Genomic DNA, 18,144 nt, shown 5'->3' on the forward strand with positions numbered 1-18,144 from the left:
ATTTAGAGCAGTATACATTATTGAGACCACTGAGATATCCATATTAACCCTTGTAGACATTAAGAACTAGGGATTTACTACAATTTCCAATATGGCCTCTGATACTGACATCTGTAGGTATATACAGTACATATGCTTACTGTGTTAATGTATTTATTTTGTAGCTCATATCTGCTTTATGTTTCATGATACTTATTATAATGCAATGCCTTTTTCAGTTGCTTGATTCATTTTTATTATTTATTGTTTGTGGTGTTGTTTTTTGTTAGCATGGATGTGATCAGATGATGGTGACTGACAGTAATGTGAATTGATGTCATTCATTACTTACAATGTTTTATAGCTTATTTCAATGTGTACACCTTGTGTGTGTTAATTTATTTGTTGTTGTTTTTTTGAAGGGACCATTAATAAATTACAGACAAGTTTTAATAACATTATACCAATGCCTGTGATCTATTCCTGTAATGCACTGAATTATTTAAATATGTAACTCACAACTATATTTAAATTGTGTCATCTAATAAAAAGATCTTTATAAATTAATATTTGCCATTCAATATTATGTAACTTGTCCACACCCCTGTTTATTTTGCATTTTCGTTTATTCACAGTGATACATTTATTTGTGTGTGAATAGTGTGTTAGTGTGTGGTTATGCTGTGTGTAATGTGCTTTGCACTGACACTCTCCAGTTCTGGAATAGCTATCAGCTAGCCAACGTTAAACCCTAACATGGACCATATGTCATGGAAAGTATATTTTCCTTGTTTCTGTTCTGTTTTAAATATTTTGACTTCTGTTGCAGCTCTATTGTGCGCACACACACACAGACTTAGTATATATAAATCACCAATAGGGCAGCACGGTGGTGCGGTGAGGTGAGGTAGCGTTGCCGCTTCACGGCTCCAAGGTTCCCAGTTCAGTCCTGAGCTTTGGTTTCTGCATGGAGTTACGCATGTTCTCTCTGTGTCTCTGGTATCCTCCCTCCTCCCAAAAACATGCCAGTAGGTGAAACTGGCTATAGATTGCCCCTAGGTGGGTGGGTGAGTTTTGTGAATAGTGCCCTGTATTTCTGCCTCACGCCAAGTGTTGAATTGACTCTGACCGGGATAAAGTAGTTACTGAAGAAATTCTGAAGAAAAATTCTCCAATATTAATTAAATATATTTACCACTTAAGACTTGATCTCTCACATTTTGCTTCTCCTGATTTAGCTTGTTTCATCCATTGTCATTCTTCTCAGCCTTTCTTTGTTCTTCATTATATCACTGGAAAATGAATATCAATTAAAAAAAAACTCTTTTAAGTGCATTTTGCTTAGCTTTTTTTTTTTTAGCCATTGCAACTTTTTCACTTTACTAATGGTGTGGTCAGGCAGCCCGGTGGCACAGCGGATAGCATTGCCACTTCACCACTTCAGGGTCCCCAGTTTGATCCTTGATCCTTGAGCTGAGGTTAATATTTATGTCAAGATTTGTGGAAAGTTCTCCCAGGGTCTGCATGGGTTTCCTCCAGTTTCCTTCCATCTCCCTAAAACATGCTGGTAGGTGAATCAGCTATGCTAAATTGGACCTACACTCCTGGGCAAAGGAAAATGGGCCAAGCCCAAAATAGCAAAATATTAAGGTTTTAATGGTCTTAACAAATTATTGGTTAAGAATTAAACAAATAGATAAAGGAACTTAGTATGAGAGAGCTTTTCCCTTTGATTTCTTTAAAAGTTTAAGCCTCGTGGCCGTTGATGGGCTGCATCAGGTGTGGCAGATAACCAAATAATGACCAAAGAAAAAAAACATCCCAGAAGATATTTTTGGAAAATTTTGTACACCAGACATGTATTAGTTTGAATTTTACATCAAACATTTTAATCATTATCATGATTTTATCTTTGTGTACAAGAAGACTATATAAGTGAATTTCTCTGTTTCTAGCTTCTCTGTTTCTAGCTCACTGCAACAAATTAAACAAATAATTGGTGGCACAGGAGCTCTCAGGAGTGCATTTGTTTAATTCTTGCTAATTTTCTGATCAATGATTTGTTGTTAAGACCATTAAAAGCTTAATATTTGGCATTATGGGATTTTGTCCAGGAGTGTAGGTGTGAATGTGTGTGTTCATGGTGCCCTGTGATGGACTGGTGTCCCATCCAGGGTGTATTATCAGGATAAAGTGGTTACTGAAGATGTAAGAATGAATGACACTGTGGCCCACAAAAAAGTGTCTTAAGTCTCATGATGATGATGGAAAAACTTCAGTTATGATTTTGCTGGTTCTGCTGGAAGGCATCAGTAATATTTTCTACACTGGATGTAAAGGGCTCAGTAGGCCAGTTTGTTTCCTCAAGGATGCAGTACAGCTTCATCATTTCCCCTCTCACCAGCAGGGGGCGGATTTGCATAACCTGTTCATTTGCAGTTTTTGCACGCAGACATTATCTGGTCAGTCATTCTAACCTATAACATATGAAACTCAGCTTTAATTTAGCTGCTGAGCCCAGAATGTGTAGTTATGTGGGAAACATTAGCATGTTAGCATGTCCACGCTGCCTATAAACGCCTTACTGTTAGTCAGTTCCTATTATTGTTATTATTCGAAGTTTTTCAGCATTTCGTATGTTTTTATTTGCGTCCATCTCATTTTCACGTCGTGTAGTCTAAATTACATTCAAAAAGAAACGTAAAAAATGTATCTTTTTGTCAAACATTTGAAGGGAATCGGATTTGACATCTTGGCTCAGTGCCTGAGGGAAACCCTGATTACAAAAGCCCCGCCCTCTTTGACTGAACTGCCTGTCAATCAAGGCTGTTACCACGGCAACGGAAATCAAAGCGCGTTTGCAGGGAAAAGGCTGAGAGAGAGAGAGAGAGGGAGAGGGAGAGACTGTAGTGGATACACACACTTCACAACCAAGATGAAAGTTTGGGAGGTCGCTTTGTTATTATAAAGCTGCAGTTTTGTTGAACTCTTGCCGTTGTGTTCGGCTTCACTTGTCGCTTACAGTCAGCTGGTCTTGTTCATTCGGTTAGCCAGTTAGCTAACTACTGAAAACTAACTACCTAGAACGAAGTTCACAAAGTTGCCTCTTTTTTCGCGCGTCGTTAGAGTTAGAAGCGTTCAGAGGTGCATTATCAGGTAAATTACACTTCATAGCAGTAATTATTCCGCCGTTATGATGCCTGAATGTCCGTCTCGGACCGTCGAGGCGAGAAGCCGCAGCCGGCGGCAGGAAGGCGGTCAGAGCCGCTCCGGGTTACTGTGCGACATCCACAGTGTGATCCAGAGAGAGCCGTTCACCGAGCATTACACTCTCATCCCGGGGAAAGAGCTGGGCAGGTACTCACACACACACACACACACACACACTCACACACACTCACACACACACCTCAGAGCACATGCTGCAGGAGTTAAGATTTGATTTTCACCACACTTTCGAGTCTCCTTCAAACAAAAACAATCCAATTAAGTGTATTTATTTATTTATTTATTTATTTCCATACCAGGGGTCCTCAAACTGTTTACAGTCAGAAACTCCTTATACATTTTTGCCTATTTTACAAACCAACTAGTCAAAATATTAGGTATACTGTCTTTAAAAAAAAAAAAAAAAGTGTGTTCAGTAATATTTTGGAGTTATTATTACCTAGAACCAGGGAGTTTTTTATTTATTTGTTTGTTTTTGTTGTTTTTTCCTTCTTCTTCTTTTTAAAGTGCATTCAGAAATGTTTTGGAGTTATTATTGTCTAGAGCCATGGAGTGCTTTATTTTTATTTATTTATTTTTTTTAATTCTGAATCTTTTTAACCCATGTTATTAGAACTGTTTCTGGATTCCAGCTGATATTGTACAACATAGGCTTAATAATAAAACTTCTATAACAGTTATTCGCAAATTCAGAAAGTCACAGACCCTTTGGTTATGCTTCATGGACCCCCTGAACTACGGCTCTGTGTAACTCGTATACACTGGACTGAAATGTTGTTTCTTCAGGAAAGCACACAGAATGACATCAAGTGCAGCATAACAGTGCAAGACAAGTGGAAAACATCTACAACAAATACACAAGACAGTGCATGCTAATTAGACAAGACAGCAGAACAGTATTAGACGGAAGAAAACAGTGCAAAGAATTGTCTATAAACTGTAAAGTGTACATTATAATGCAGTAGGAAAAAAAGATGATGAAAAAGTGTAGCAGCAAGATCAGCCCAGTAAACATGTCTCATAGCAATGCTTACAGGATCTGCAGTTTAACCAAATACAGATCCCTGGACAAAGCTTGAAATGTTTAACTCTTTAAGTGTGAGGTTGTTCAAGCGAAAGGGCATTGTTAGAGCGTTTTCACACTCAGGTGAGTACGGCAAGAGTCGACAAACTTTAATGACATTGTCTGGCTCTGGTTTCCTGGTGTACCCATCTTTTACCTTGTGTAGCCTAAAATATATCTTAATATTCAACATTTTGCATTGTAAAACCATTCTTGTAGACTACATGACTCTCAGTAACACAACTTTAATAAGTCACTGAGCTCCTTACAGGCGGTTAATTCATCACTGGTTCACAAACATGTTTAGTGGGATTTCTGAAACTTATGTCCATCCTTGATATTTATAAGGTGTTTATAGGATATATTGGTATTTGCACATTTATCTCATTGAGTTAATGCAGCTTTCTTGTTTTATATTGTTTATATGTGTGTTTAGGTACAGGATTTCTTCTAGGTTTTGTTCATTTTTGTTGACATGCTTTTTAAAGTTTTTGACAAAATGGTGACCCTCACTTCAACCCTTTTTGCGAGGATTGTTAGTTAAAAAAAAAAAAAAAAAAAAAGCTTGGATTAGGTTAGATTAGATTAGGTTAGCAGGTCTGTTGGAAAAAGATCAGCGTTAGATGACTGAGGCATCTGAACTACTTCTCTTGAAGAATCAATATTTTAGGACTGATAAATGAGATGGGTTCTCTTATCTCTGGTATTTGCTTGTAGGTGTATTGGAGTCCACTGTGGGATCAGTGCTGCTGCTGTCACTGACGTGAAGATCCACTGTCGTTTAAGCAGTTCAGGTCGTCGTTGCAGTATTTAACTGTGACAGTAACGATAGCCTGTGTTCACTATCTTCACCAAGAAAAAAAGACCATTTCTCCCTTAACAAGCGACCGGTAGTAGTTTTAGAAAATGTTATGACCTCTAGTGGTTTAAATTTATGTAGCATTGATTTTGAATCAGGGTGCAGCATGGTCTGGTTACTAATCCAAATGAAGAACTATCCGTCCCCTCGTCAAGTATGTTGCATAATGGTACATGTGAATGCAGACAATCTTTGGAAGATGTGAGTGGCTAGCGGTGGGGCATGTACTGGTGGAGTAGTTGTTAAATTACCACCTTGTCAATTAGTAAAACAATACTGAAAATGTGCAAAATTATTTTAATATTTAATCACTTTCAGTAAGCATCAGTCAAATTCACACTTATTTATAAAGCACTTTAAAACCACATAAAACACCACAAATAGCCAATATCTGTTCCACACCTAATGATCATTATAAAGTAGCAAAGTCTTCGTTAAAGCGATACGTCTTAAAACGTAACAATAAGCTCAGAAATATAATCTGGTGCCAGTCCATGTAGAGCTTTAAAAACATACAACAGCACCTTATACTTTATTCTGAATTGAATCAGTAACCAGTACAGAGATGCCAGAATAGGGGATATGTGTTTCCTCTTTCTTGTATTAGTCAGGAAACCTTGCTGCAGCATTCTGAGCCCTTTGCAGGCAAGAAAACGAAGACTGACTTACACCCAGATACAAGGCCAGGGCCGTCCCAAGCATGGGGCGAGGCCCAGTGTGAGTTCCTATCTTGTATATGATATTTAATACTACTACAGTGAATCCTTGATCAAATACACATAAACAGGATTTCAACACGCAAAACTAAATCCGACCGTGCCACGCAAAGTAGCGTCACACACAAAACAACAAAAAAACAGTATACCGTATATAGCTCATATAATGTTTAAGAATTAAGTCTTACTTCATAAAATCAACTAAAACTTTATAATCAATCAGAATGTTTCATTTTTTTTTTTTACTTTAATTTTTTATTATTATTATTTTAAATATTTCCCATGGCCGTGGGCCCCCTAGAGGGCGGGGTTTGGTGTAGTTGCACCAGTTGCATCACCCAAATGACAGCCCTGTACAAGGCATTACAGTAGTCAAGGTGTGATGTAATAAAAGCATGAATTACTTTCTCCAGGTCATGAAATAAGACAGATTTAAGTTTAGTGATATTTTGCTGTTGAAAGAAATTGTTTTTCACAGCTGAGTTTATTTGCCTTTATTTGTCAAACTTTAGTTCTTTGTCAAAAATAAAACCCAGATTTTTGACATAGGAATGCAAATTAGATGCCAGAGGTCCTAACCAGACTCTCTGCAATATTATTTACACAGCTACTAGGGCCAAAAATTATGTCATTTTATTTCATTTAGTTTTTGTGTCATTTAGCCAGAGAAAGTTGTTGTCCATCCAGCATTTTACATCTTTCAAGCACTCGAAAAGAGATTTAAAAAATACATCCTCACCAGACTTCAAACGGAGGTACATCTGTGTATTGTCAGCATAAAAATGGTACGAAAAATACCATATTTTCTAAAAGTAGAACCAAGGGGGAGCAATATATAATGAAAATAATACTGGTCCCAAAATGGAACCTTGAGGGACCCCACAGGTGATAGAAGCTGAAGATGATGAGAAATTTCCAATTTTGACAGAAAATGTTCTGTTGTGTAGATAAGAGGTAAACCAACTTCAGGGCAGTTCCTTGGATGCCAACCTGCTGTTCAATAAGAATAGTATGATCAAGCATATCAAATGCTGTGCTAAGATCCAGCAGAACTAAAGCAACACAGCTACCACTTTTAATAATAGGTCATTAGCTATCTTAAGAAGAGCTGATTCTGTGCTATGACCAGATCTAAAACCAGACTAAAATTTATCCAAGACTTCATTCCTGGTCACGTTCATGTGGAGCCAGAGCTTATCCCGGGAACAGTGAACATGAGGCAGGAATCTCCAGTCCATTGTAGAATATTTTAACACGGACATGAAAAAAAAAAAACGTGTAATGGCTTATTTTGCGCTAAATGTGCAGGGACTCAAAGGGTACAAAATACAGCAACCTTGATCTTGGGGAAAAAAATAATTACAAATGAAAAAACTAGTAGACAGTCGCTACAATACTACTAAAGATCTTTCTTCTTTTTTTTTTATTTTTATTTTTTATGGCGGTCATCTAACTTGAGTGCTGACTCTTTCTAGCTCCACCAATATATCCCTGCTGAGTACTGTTGGTACCCTGGCAAAAACGGTAACCAAATTCAGCATTGTTACTAGGTTACTGTACTTGGCAGTGGAAGTAACAACACAGTGTAGAGGTCATGGCCTTTTTACCCTAGCGTGCTGTTACACATTGTACAACAAGCATTACTATTAGCAAGTATTACAGGTACTGTAGAAAGGTTTTGAACTTTGTCACACACTGATGAAATTCTGTAAGGCAGCCACCCTCTTGCTGTATAATGTCCTAACACATCTTACTGAAGAGTTAACATCACCCCATCTTCCCTTGGTAAAAGAAATGATGAAACCCTGAATTATCCTCACATGCAGTGCATTTGAGCTCGGTCATGTGACGGAAAAAAGAAGGGCCACTGTTCAGATGGTTTGTGGCTTTGAGGCACACGAGTCAGCCTAATGCTCCTCGTCTGTATCATTGCTTGTGGGCTGTCGTCTAAGCCAGGCAGCTTTCAGAGTGCAAGACATGCAAATTTCACAGCTGAAACTCGTTCAAGAACAAGAGCATTGTCTGTGATTTTGCACAGAGTTGGGTGGGGGCAGGACAAAGAATAAAACACTGGAAGTCTCTTGGCATTTCCTCCAGACCTTTCAGTTTAGCCATCATTCAGTCTGATGGCACACGTGCGTGCCCGCATCTTTTTCTGAACTTAAAAGCTTTAAACTGGGGTTTCAGTGTCCGCTGAAGGAATTGGGATAGTTCTTTTTTTTTAACTGAGAAAATAACATTATCGGACTTTGAATATGTTTAAAAGTTTGCAGTAGAGCCTTTTGAATGCAGGTTCCTCAAATATCAGGTAAAAGAGGAAACATCATACTAAATACGTTTTCCACTATATTCATTTTCGAGTGTAAAAGCTAAGAGGCAATAAATCTAGATCTACCTCAAACTTCTGTCACTGTGGGTACGTTTAGTATGTTTGGGCTGGCTTAAAACAAAAGGCCTTAATGTCGTACTGTATATAGTGCTAAAAAGTCTGGTTTAATGATCTACTGTGCTGGTCCCTGCTGAGTGGGGAGGAAATGTTGGGCTGTCTGGATTTTCAGCTCACCCGTGGGATTAGACTAATTGACATATTTACAGCCAGGCTGTAAAACCATCAGTCATGTGCAAAGTTGTTAAGAACGTCAATTGATACTTTTCTCAGTGTTCATGCTCACTGAAACAGATTTATGTTTTGAGAATGATTGGTATTTTTTTTTTTTTAAGTCTGGAACTTATGAGGCATAATGACAATACAACCCAGTGTTAGACTACTGAGCATTAATGTCAAAGCAGAAAATCTAACCAATCACTGTAAATACAAAGAATAATTAAGAATATAGTCTTTCCCGGGGCAGACAAATCACAGGCCAAGGCTTTTTTTTTTTTAAATAGTTTATAGTTGCCTCATTGGCTAAGAAGGCTATTATTTTAGCTCTTCCCTCATTCAACATCCAAAGAAAGAACAATAAAATACTCTTGACTTTCAGTGCACAAGTTTTTCTTTGTTTCTTTATGCTTATTTAAACAAATATCTGTGCTTCATATACTGCATCACCTCAGTGCTGTAACTTTAGTCCACGCCACTCCTTCAGAATGCCACCCCCTGCTACACACATCAGCTTTTAGTCTGATTAATTAGCTTGTAAGAATGACATACAAAAACGACGTGCAGCATAAAGCTGTCATATGTAACCCTCTAGCTAGCAGAACACACAGTCACCTCGTGGTTAAACACATAGAGAAGAAATAAGGACGCTAGTCAGAACTGATTAAAAGTCGAACATTGGTCAGTGGCTTTCTGACATTTTGTTGAGCGTGCAAACAATGCTGCTTCTGACTCGTTCTTGGGAAAGTTTAATGACTACGGTCGAGTCGTCTCCGATGTGGGAATTAATTCTGCAATCGACTTAACTTGGAAGTGGGAAGTTGGGGCTTGTAAATATGTCCTTTTTTTTTTTTTTTTTTTTTTAAACCCCTGTGCATTAGATCTACAAGGGAGAGCATGGACACCTCCATGTTCATCTTTTGTTAGCAAAAATCTTGCAAGCTAATGTACATATTTACCTCGTCAAAACAGTGGACTGTATAGTCAGTGTTATAGATTTAAAGAGCAAATATGGATGTTGACTGAGCTAAAGCAAAAACTAGTTTATTACTTGTGTGTGTGTGTGTGTATTTATACATACAAATAATAGTGTATAGGTCTGTTAAATGTAAAGACATGCTACTCTGTTTACAGCCGATGCTGTGAGCAGCCATGTTGATGTGACGTCACATGCTGAACTCTGGGTTGAGGAGACCTTTCTGACTTTCTTTGAATTCTAAGTTGATGGCGTTTTTTTTATTTGTTTGTTTGTTTTGATTTTTTTTTCCCTTTTTCCTCTTCCCTTCTACTCAGAGTTATGAGTTTTAGTCGCATGCAGCGTTGTGTACTTGTTTGTGCCTGTATTAATGCACTTAATTAGCTAGCTAGCTTGGTGTAATTTTTTTATATTTATGTTAGTTACCAATCCTTCTCAGTCACGTATCCAGGCAACCAAAACATGGGCCTGGGCAGCACACTGGAGCTTTTACTTGGACAGTGGGCAAACTAATGGATTTATGATTTGTCCACCCCTACTTTGAGTGATTTTCTGTGGAGTTTTTGTACCAATGTCAGTGGTCTATTCTGCTGGAAAAATTCTGCTCTGTTATAGTAAAACCCACCGTATATATAAACCATGAGGTGAAATCAGAGTGGTTATGTGGTTTCTAGATTTACAAATATGGATAATTGCAGGCTTGTCACACTGCATTCCACTGCTCAGGGAACACCCAGTCCTGTCAGATCACTACTATAATGTTGTGCAGTCCCTTGCCAAGTAGCTTAGCTTAAAATGCCTTTGCCTGGTGTGTAGAAACTAGAAACACATTATGCGCTGCTAGAGAATAGACGCGAGTTTATTTGCTCCGAGATAACCGGTCTTTGAAAAATGAGATGTATAATTTTGTGTGCAAACATTCGGTAAGCCATATCTAATGTTCCAAAGTTCTTAGACTGCAGGGCACACAGCTTTAAATGGCAGCCTGTCATTTGACTGCATTACCACTGCTTTGAATTGAAGCCAGTTAAAAGTTTTAGTTTAGCAATGAAATTTAATTGGAGATTTATTTTTTATATAGACAAGTGTGGTTCTTAACTCATCTACGTTTGTTTGAAGAAATCCGTCTCAATTCTTACCAGTGTAGTAAATCAAATCTAGCTGTAGTCTGATAGAATTCTGTGCTAATAAATATTGCTATTGCTAATATGTTTTCTTTTTTTTTTTTCTTTTTTTTTTTTCTTTTTTGGGGGGGGGGTTTGCTTTGTTGAAAAAGTCTTACCTTGATTACAATTGATACTGTCATCAACATTATTTAGCTGCTGTCACCCACTTTACAGCAAGTTGATGGTTTGTTATCGTTGTTGTCATTTCATGGATTGTGTTGTGCAAAAACAGCAATTTTCAGTTGTTCACCATTCAGCTGTTTCCAGAGTAACAATTTACTGCTATTTCTTTGCACATGCTCCATGCAAACAGCCAATACTTTGCTCTGTACAATTGCACAGTTAGTACATAATCCAGATGTCTTTAGAGAACTCATTACAGCCGATTCTGGTTAAGACTATAAGTGCTGTCCATTCTAAAGTTATGAGCCCTATGCAGGGTGTTTCAAAGCTATTTGTATTTGGTCGTTCCAAACTGGACACTTTTTTCTTCATGTTTAGTGCTGTGTAAGGTAAAAGCCCATAGCTTTTGCATTTGTATTTGTTTGCTTCTCCAAATAAAAAAAATTTTCAAAAATCAGATTACATAAAAACATTCATTCAACCGTTCATTCAGTTTCCGTATCTGCTTTATAATGGACTAGGTCACGGTAGATCCTATCCTGGCTTGAGGAGGGAAGAGAGCCTGGACCACGCACACAGCAGCTCCTAAATCAAACAGGTCAAACTGTGTTTCTTTGTCCATTTAATCATTATTAAATTGCAATTCTTGCTTTTTTTTTAAAGTCTCAGTCTCAAAAACAAAGCCTTTGTGTTCCAAATGGTTGTTAATTTTGACCCCTACAATATTCTCACTGTGAAGAGTGGTGCCTTCGTTGTCAGTCAGGCATAGTGTCGATTGCTTCATAATGGACCACGGATTACAACTGTTTATTTGGTAATACTCTACTACTGTGCTAATTGTTAATGTGAGCTGATTAGACTATAAGAAAAGAAAAAATAAATCCCAATCCTGAAGCTAAGCGGAAGCTCTACTTTATCCTGCTCATTATGTGACTACAATTTAACACAGAGTATTTATTTGAAGTAAAGTTTTTTTTAACCAGGATTTTGTACATGCTTGCAGTGCCAACGCTACTGCTGAAAGGTATGCCAGTAATAATCACTGAACATGTGCTAATGTTACCTAATGTGTCTTTAAGTATCACATTATGTAACACTTTTCAAAATGCAAATTAACACACTAGCCTTTACCGATGTTTCAGTATTAAGCAAAGCAAAAATTTTTGATAACCTCCTGCTAATGGCATAAATAATCAAAGAAAAATGTCATTAACGTTAATATTAGCTATTGTCAATTCCCTAAGAATTGTTTCTAGCTGCATTTTTTTGTAGCTTCCAAAAATGGATGCAAACAAAAGTCATTGTGTATACAGCTCATCCAGTGAAGAAAATGAAGTCTGTTTTTATATAAAGCTTTTACATGAGCGAGTTCCCTAGCTAAAGTGTGCTAAATACTGCTCATGTTTTCACAGAGCATTCCAGAGATCATCTGAGCCCTCAGTGGCTGTTCAGAAAACAAAATCTGTCATCTTTAATTAAGGTCAGACACCTCATAGGTATTTGGGAGGGCTTTGTTTACAGCCTGTACTTCTCCTAGTCTGGCCATCAGCTAAAGTAGCATGTCATCAGCTGAAAATGTCTCACCCTCCCTCGTAAATCTCAAGGCCGCTGCGTGCGGTTCCGTCTCTGGTTGGGGTTTAAGGGCCTGTCGGATGTGTGCAGTGTGGTCCCTTTCACTTACGCCACAGGCCCCCCTCTTCCTTTCCCATCTCCTATTCTTACAGAAAGGAGCTGTCTCAGGCCTGACAGCTGAGACGGGATACCATGACATCATTGCTCCACTTCTCACTTTGTTTGGGTCTCAGGCTCCGATGGCAACATCTGCGGAGCACCATGGCAATGGTGAGAGGGGACAGAAGGGGAGGGTGGCCATGTGAAAGCTAAGTTTGTTATTGAGGCCCTTTGGTGAGGAAGACTGCCATGCTTCCATCTCACCAAGTGTCAGAAAGACTCCCTGTGATGCCCATTGTTTACACACTGAGAATGCCATGCTAAACTTGAGGAGGCAGTCATAATGTTTATTCAGTTTGACTGTTGACAGATGACCTTTAGACTAGTTGTCAAATAGACACCACAATCCCAATTAAAAACAATTATGACTTTGCCACAGGTTCTTGTTTTAAACTACGGATATTGTTAGAGCTTGTTTTAAAGGAGCAAGTTTACTTTGCAAGAAAAGTTCCCCAGTGGTGGACAAATGATAAATTCATTAGCTTGGAGGCAAGTGTGAGCTCCAGTGTCCTGCTCAGTGCCACGTTTTAGTTGCCCAGAAACCTAAATGATCATAATAAAATGTGGCAAATAAGGTCATGTAATAATGTATGGTAAGCTAGTTGGCTAGGTAAGTGTATTAATACAGAATAAGAAAATGAATGAGCAGCCTATACGAACTCCAAAAGAGGGGGCAACTGTGTAGCCATAGTCTCTCCTGATAGAGTTTTTAATGTGTCACACTGTGTTTGAGACTTTGCTTTAAAAAAAAAAAAAAAAAACCAAAATCACTGACAAACATTTCAGCTGTGAGCTGTGGTGTTCCTTCATTCCCTCTTAAGGAAAGATCTAGGTTAGCGTCTTTATTTTCTCTTGACATGATGAACTGTGAAGTGACGTATTGTGCTAGCAGGAGAGTTAAATGACAGCTTTTCAGTGGGCTTTATTTTGCTCAGTTTTGTCATTGTTTCCACAAACCTGCATGTTCCTGTTTCTGAAAAGACCCTCTGTTACCAGTGCATGCTAACTAATCCATGTAGTAAAAATTGTTCATCTGACACCCAGATCATGTGTAGGCTGATGTGTGTGGTGCAGCAGGTGGTGGGATTCGGGAACGCATGCTATAGTTACAGTATCGCGGTGCATCTCAACCACCATGAAGCTTGTTACAGTTAAACACAGCTACAAAACAAATGAAAACTTTTCAATAAGTAGGGTTTTTGTTTTTTTTAAATCTGGCTATTGAACTTGTCCTTTGGGCAAATACAAATATAAAGCTACATACAATTTGAAATCCTGGCTGATTGGGATAATTCAAAGCCAGCAGTTTAGGCACACCATTTACCAAATTTACAAGGAAAGATGCCAATGAAGTTCATCTCAAAAGCGATTTGTCTGTCCCCACTACTTTACAGCAGTTCTTGCTGTTTTTTTTTTTTTTTGTTTTTTGTTTTGTTTTGTTTTTTTTTTGTGTTTTTTTGCAGCATTATTGCCATGCATCGAAACGAGAGAGATGCTGAAAGGACACAGGCACATCTGAAAACTTTTGCTCCATGACACAGATGAGGTAATGCACTTTCCCAAAGTATTTAGAAAATGTCTGCCTGTGTGCCTGGAGACTGTGTGAATAGGCGCCTCTTTCTCTATGCTGAGGTCACATGTCAGAGTTCATTAATTCCTCTTGTCATAGCCATAGAGTAAACAGGCCTCTGGTTTCAGTCCGGGAGCTTTTTCCCTCTCGCAAGAAGGGATTTCGGTCATACTTTTGTGGTTTTGTTCTTGAGATAAGGTTCTTTTACTCCTGTCAAAGTGGCTGTAGTTACCTTATTACCTAAGCTGCTTCTAGCTGCCTAGGTGACTAATGCAGCGTGAACAGCAGCACTTTCGCTGATAGGCTTGGCGGTGAAATGTACACAAGCAAACTTATTTTCTGTTTACCCAAGAACTCTCAGCTATGATGGAGTGAAATTCTGCTTTGAAATGTTCCTTAATTTTGATTACCTGAATTCATTACTGCTACATTGCTAATAAACTATAAAAAGCAGGTGGAGCACATACACACACACACATGCACACATATGCGAAGAGCCTTCACTGTTGAGCATTCTGAGAGATTACTTCTCAAAATTGTGATTAAAGAGGTTTATTTTTAATAAATAGTGATTTGAAAAGAACTAGTTGTCATTAATGTCTAGGTGGTAATATGTATTTTTATTTATTTATTGTAATGCCTTACCTACAACAAGCTTGGGGTTGCCAGATCAAATGCAGTCCAAGTAGTGGTTTAGATGAGTCAACCAGCTCCTTGTGACCCACCCAAGGCTGGGGAAAAAACTATAGTTAAAAAAAAAAACAAACCCTAACTTAAGGCCATTTTTCTGACTCAGGTGGTGTAACCCATTGTTGAGTAGTTATGTGTTACCTGGCAACACCCAGTGGGTTTTTGGCACTTGTTTGTGTGTCATACAATTAACTATGCAGGAAATAAAGGAAACAGTGCCTTCATTAACTCTATATCTGTTATTATAACTGATTTGTCTGTTATTATAACTGAAGTGATTTGAAAAATGATGTATTTCATATGTTGATGTATGGAAAAAAAAAAACAAACAAGTGGTGGCCAGATTTTTCCCAAATCCAGATGGTCTCAGGCCAACTGGATCAGTAAGCTGTATGACTACATGAAGATCTTTTTCAAACCAGTAAATTAATGATAATCCTGTTAGGATTTGCAGACCGAAATCTTCACTGATGACCTTTGAGGTTGATCTACAGAGCCGTGTAGTTGAATAGACATTCTATACCATATCATTTGACTGTTTTTGCATTGTCAACAGGTAACACACATAGTTACGGATTTTCTCTAATAAGTGTGAATGAGATGTACTTCAGCTGGATAGTGTCAGAATGTCACCGCCCTGACGTCATGTCTCTAACATATCCCTGCCAAAGGCTCTTTGCCAAGCTCCAGTCTTACTGAGTCCATCTGTCAGCATCCTTAAAGCTTGCTTTTAGACCTACTGTCGTCTATTGATCCCCTTTACTTAAGAGTAGGAGTCAGTGCTCTTGTGTTAATTTGAAAGCCATCAGAAGCCTTCTGTCCACGTTGCTGCTAGTTGATGGAAGTCTGTCAGTAGTAGAGTTTACAGATATGCTTTTTCAACAGGTTTAAGCTCTATCTGTTTGAACCAATACATTTCAAAAATAAACCCTTTGCATTCTTTATGTATATTTCTATATTAAGATGGAAATCTGCTTTGACCTCTATCTTACTTAGCAGGTCATGTGTCTTTGTGTGGAGGTCTGTCATAAATAAGACAAAGTATTTAAGCTCCTGGTATGTAAAGAAATCCAATCTTTAGTCATCCAATACATGACTGCCAAAGCATGCCACATTCAGTATTGTGTACAAAAAGATGTCCATTAAGAGTCAGTAAAGGTAATGACCTGGGCTATTGCATAGTTCCACTCTTTAATGTTTAATGCTGTGTTAAATGGGCATGGTTGAACCCACCAAAAGCATCATATAACAAAAATTATAAGATGGCCAAGCGAGTCTTTTTAAGAGACTTCTTTGGGATGGTTTGGAGTAACTTTCCTGACTAGGATTGCAGACCTATATAGACTGTGGCCCTTCTGTCAACCCTACAGCTGCACACATGAAAATCATCTCTTTCAGGGTGTTGTCTGTGTGAGGCCACTGGCTTTGAAAATGTGCTGACACTTCTCCAGAAAAATGCTGTGAGCATTTTTAAAGACATTGTAGGCACAGACTGTCTACCCGGCAAGAGTGAAGACTTTAAACGGCTGGGAAAACAGAGTGCGTATTTTGAATCTCTCACTATAATAAGACTTATCTAAGACTTATCCAAACCAGGGGTAAACAAATCATGAATTTGTTAGCTAGTCCACCATGCAGGTAAAAGTGCCAGTGTGCTTGCCCAGTCACATTTTTGGCTGGAATCTGTAGCCTAGACAATCTAATCTAATCTAATGGACTAAGCTAAAATGTGATGGCTAACATATCGTGATAACGTATGGTGAGTTAGCTAGTTGAGTGCATTAATACAGACTAAGGGAAACAAATATAATTATCATTATCTAAGTTTTAATGTAACACACTCTGTTTGTGTCCTCGACAAAAAGTCATGAAGTCGTTGACTTTATTTTGCTCAGTATTTACGCATACCTGCATGTTTCTGATTCTGAAAAAAATTATGCTTCATTGTCATGATAATTAATCCACCTAATAAGGAGCGGATTGGTGGCTATCCTGTGATGGGAGAGAACTGGCTGGTGGGTGGGAATTGGTGGGAAAAGTCCAAATTAGAAGCATAAATGAAGCATACATTTTTTTCAGAATCAGAAACATGCAGGTCTGTGAAAATACTGAGCAAAATAAAGTCAACAACTTCAACGAAAATGGGGAGAATGTCAGTATTTTTTTTTTCTTTTCTGGTTGTTAAACCTACTTCTCTGCCTGGCAACTATGAATAAAAAAAACTATTAGTCCGAACACAAAAACTGCTTGTCCTTGTCCTGGGCATCTGATTTTTTTGTCCATTCTTTCAAACATCATCCTCTTGTAATTGCCTAAACAGTCCATTTTTTTGTACAGTTCACAGCGTCATGAAGGCTAGGCTAAGGAAAAAAGAAGGCATATGAAACATTTCACCTCAAAGCCCAATTTCTCCTCATGGTTGAGCAGCGAGATCTGTGTAGCAATGGCCATGCCTTGCCTGATTAGCTGCAAACCTCTGGAGTGGCTGGTTTTATGTAAGGGGATTAGAGACGCTCCTTTATTACATTCAGACTTGGCATTCCTGTTTTTAAGAAGCCAATCTTTAGCAGCAGGGGTCAGATTAGCACACTTCTATAGGAGTAAAGGCACGCTGTAACTGTGCAGTCAAGGTCAATAAAATCCTGTTAGGTTTTCAGATGAGCGGAAGAGGCGATATCGCTCCTGAGTCAGTTAGCCTCAATCAGGGTGATTAGTACTGGTCTGCTTAGATTGTGTGTTGGGGTGGGATAAAGGTAGACTTAAAGATGTAAAATCTATCATGTATTACCATGGTTGTCAAAGTGGACTTAGTGAAGCATAGCCAGGGGTTCTGCAAACTGTTCGAATCACGACCCACAATTATAAGTAAAATCGAGTTTTATGATTAATTTCTTATAGTTATTAGCCTCTGTGACTGGTCACTTGAATGGTTTTAAACCCAAAAACAAGTAGGGCTGATAATGTCAACATGAATCTCATGACATTAATGAATTTAATAAAATGTGTTCTTTGACTGGAATGTTCATAGACAGACAGACAGACAGACACAGATGAGCCTGAAAAATTATTTAAAAATGTGATAACCTCTGGTGTATTCAGTCTTGCAGCTATACTTTGCAAAACAAAGATTTGAATGCCTCCACTCTCAGTTGATAATGAACTAATAACGCTTCTTATAGTGTAATCAGGTGTTATACTGGATGGTTGGAACCAAAGTTTGAACCTTTAGAATAGAGACGAGAAACCATTAACAAATTAGAAAGAGGGATGGGAAATATGGCAAAACAATATCACAGATATGTCGACAGTACTCTCCAAAAGTGCATGGTGATGTAGTTTATCACATTTATCAGACATTTATTTCTCTTCCTTCCACCTTCCATAGTTTCAAAGAGGAAGGTAGTGGCAGCTGTATGTAGTAAATCTGTAAGTGAGGCAGAC

General features: G+C 38.2%; 1 protein-coding gene across 3 annotated transcripts in view; it reads left to right on the plus strand.

Moving 5' to 3' along the window:
* Positions 1–2,822: 2,822 nt before the first annotated feature.
* The window catches only part of stk17a (serine/threonine kinase 17a), a 29,042-nt gene continuing 13,720 nt past the window's right edge, over positions 2,823–18,144 (plus strand). Inside the window, exons 1-2 of one of the 3 annotated variants that reach the window (XM_026914456.3) lie at positions 9,988–10,346; positions 11,234–11,310. Coding sequence is in view for 2 of the 3 variants with exons in the window: in XM_026914454.3 (XP_026770255.2) it covers positions 3,173–3,336 (164 nt within the window). In the remaining variant the exon portion in view is untranslated. Of the gene's footprint in view, positions 3,337–9,981; positions 10,347–11,233; positions 11,311–18,144 lie in introns of those variants that run through there. The other 2 variants (XM_026914454.3, XM_053237013.1) reach the window with 2 other exon arrangements.

Source organism: Pangasianodon hypophthalmus, chromosome 1 (assembly GCF_027358585.1).
Source record: "Pangasianodon hypophthalmus isolate fPanHyp1 chromosome 1, fPanHyp1.pri, whole genome shotgun sequence".
Classification (NCBI taxonomy): Eukaryota; Metazoa; Chordata; class Actinopteri; order Siluriformes; family Pangasiidae; genus Pangasianodon; species Pangasianodon hypophthalmus.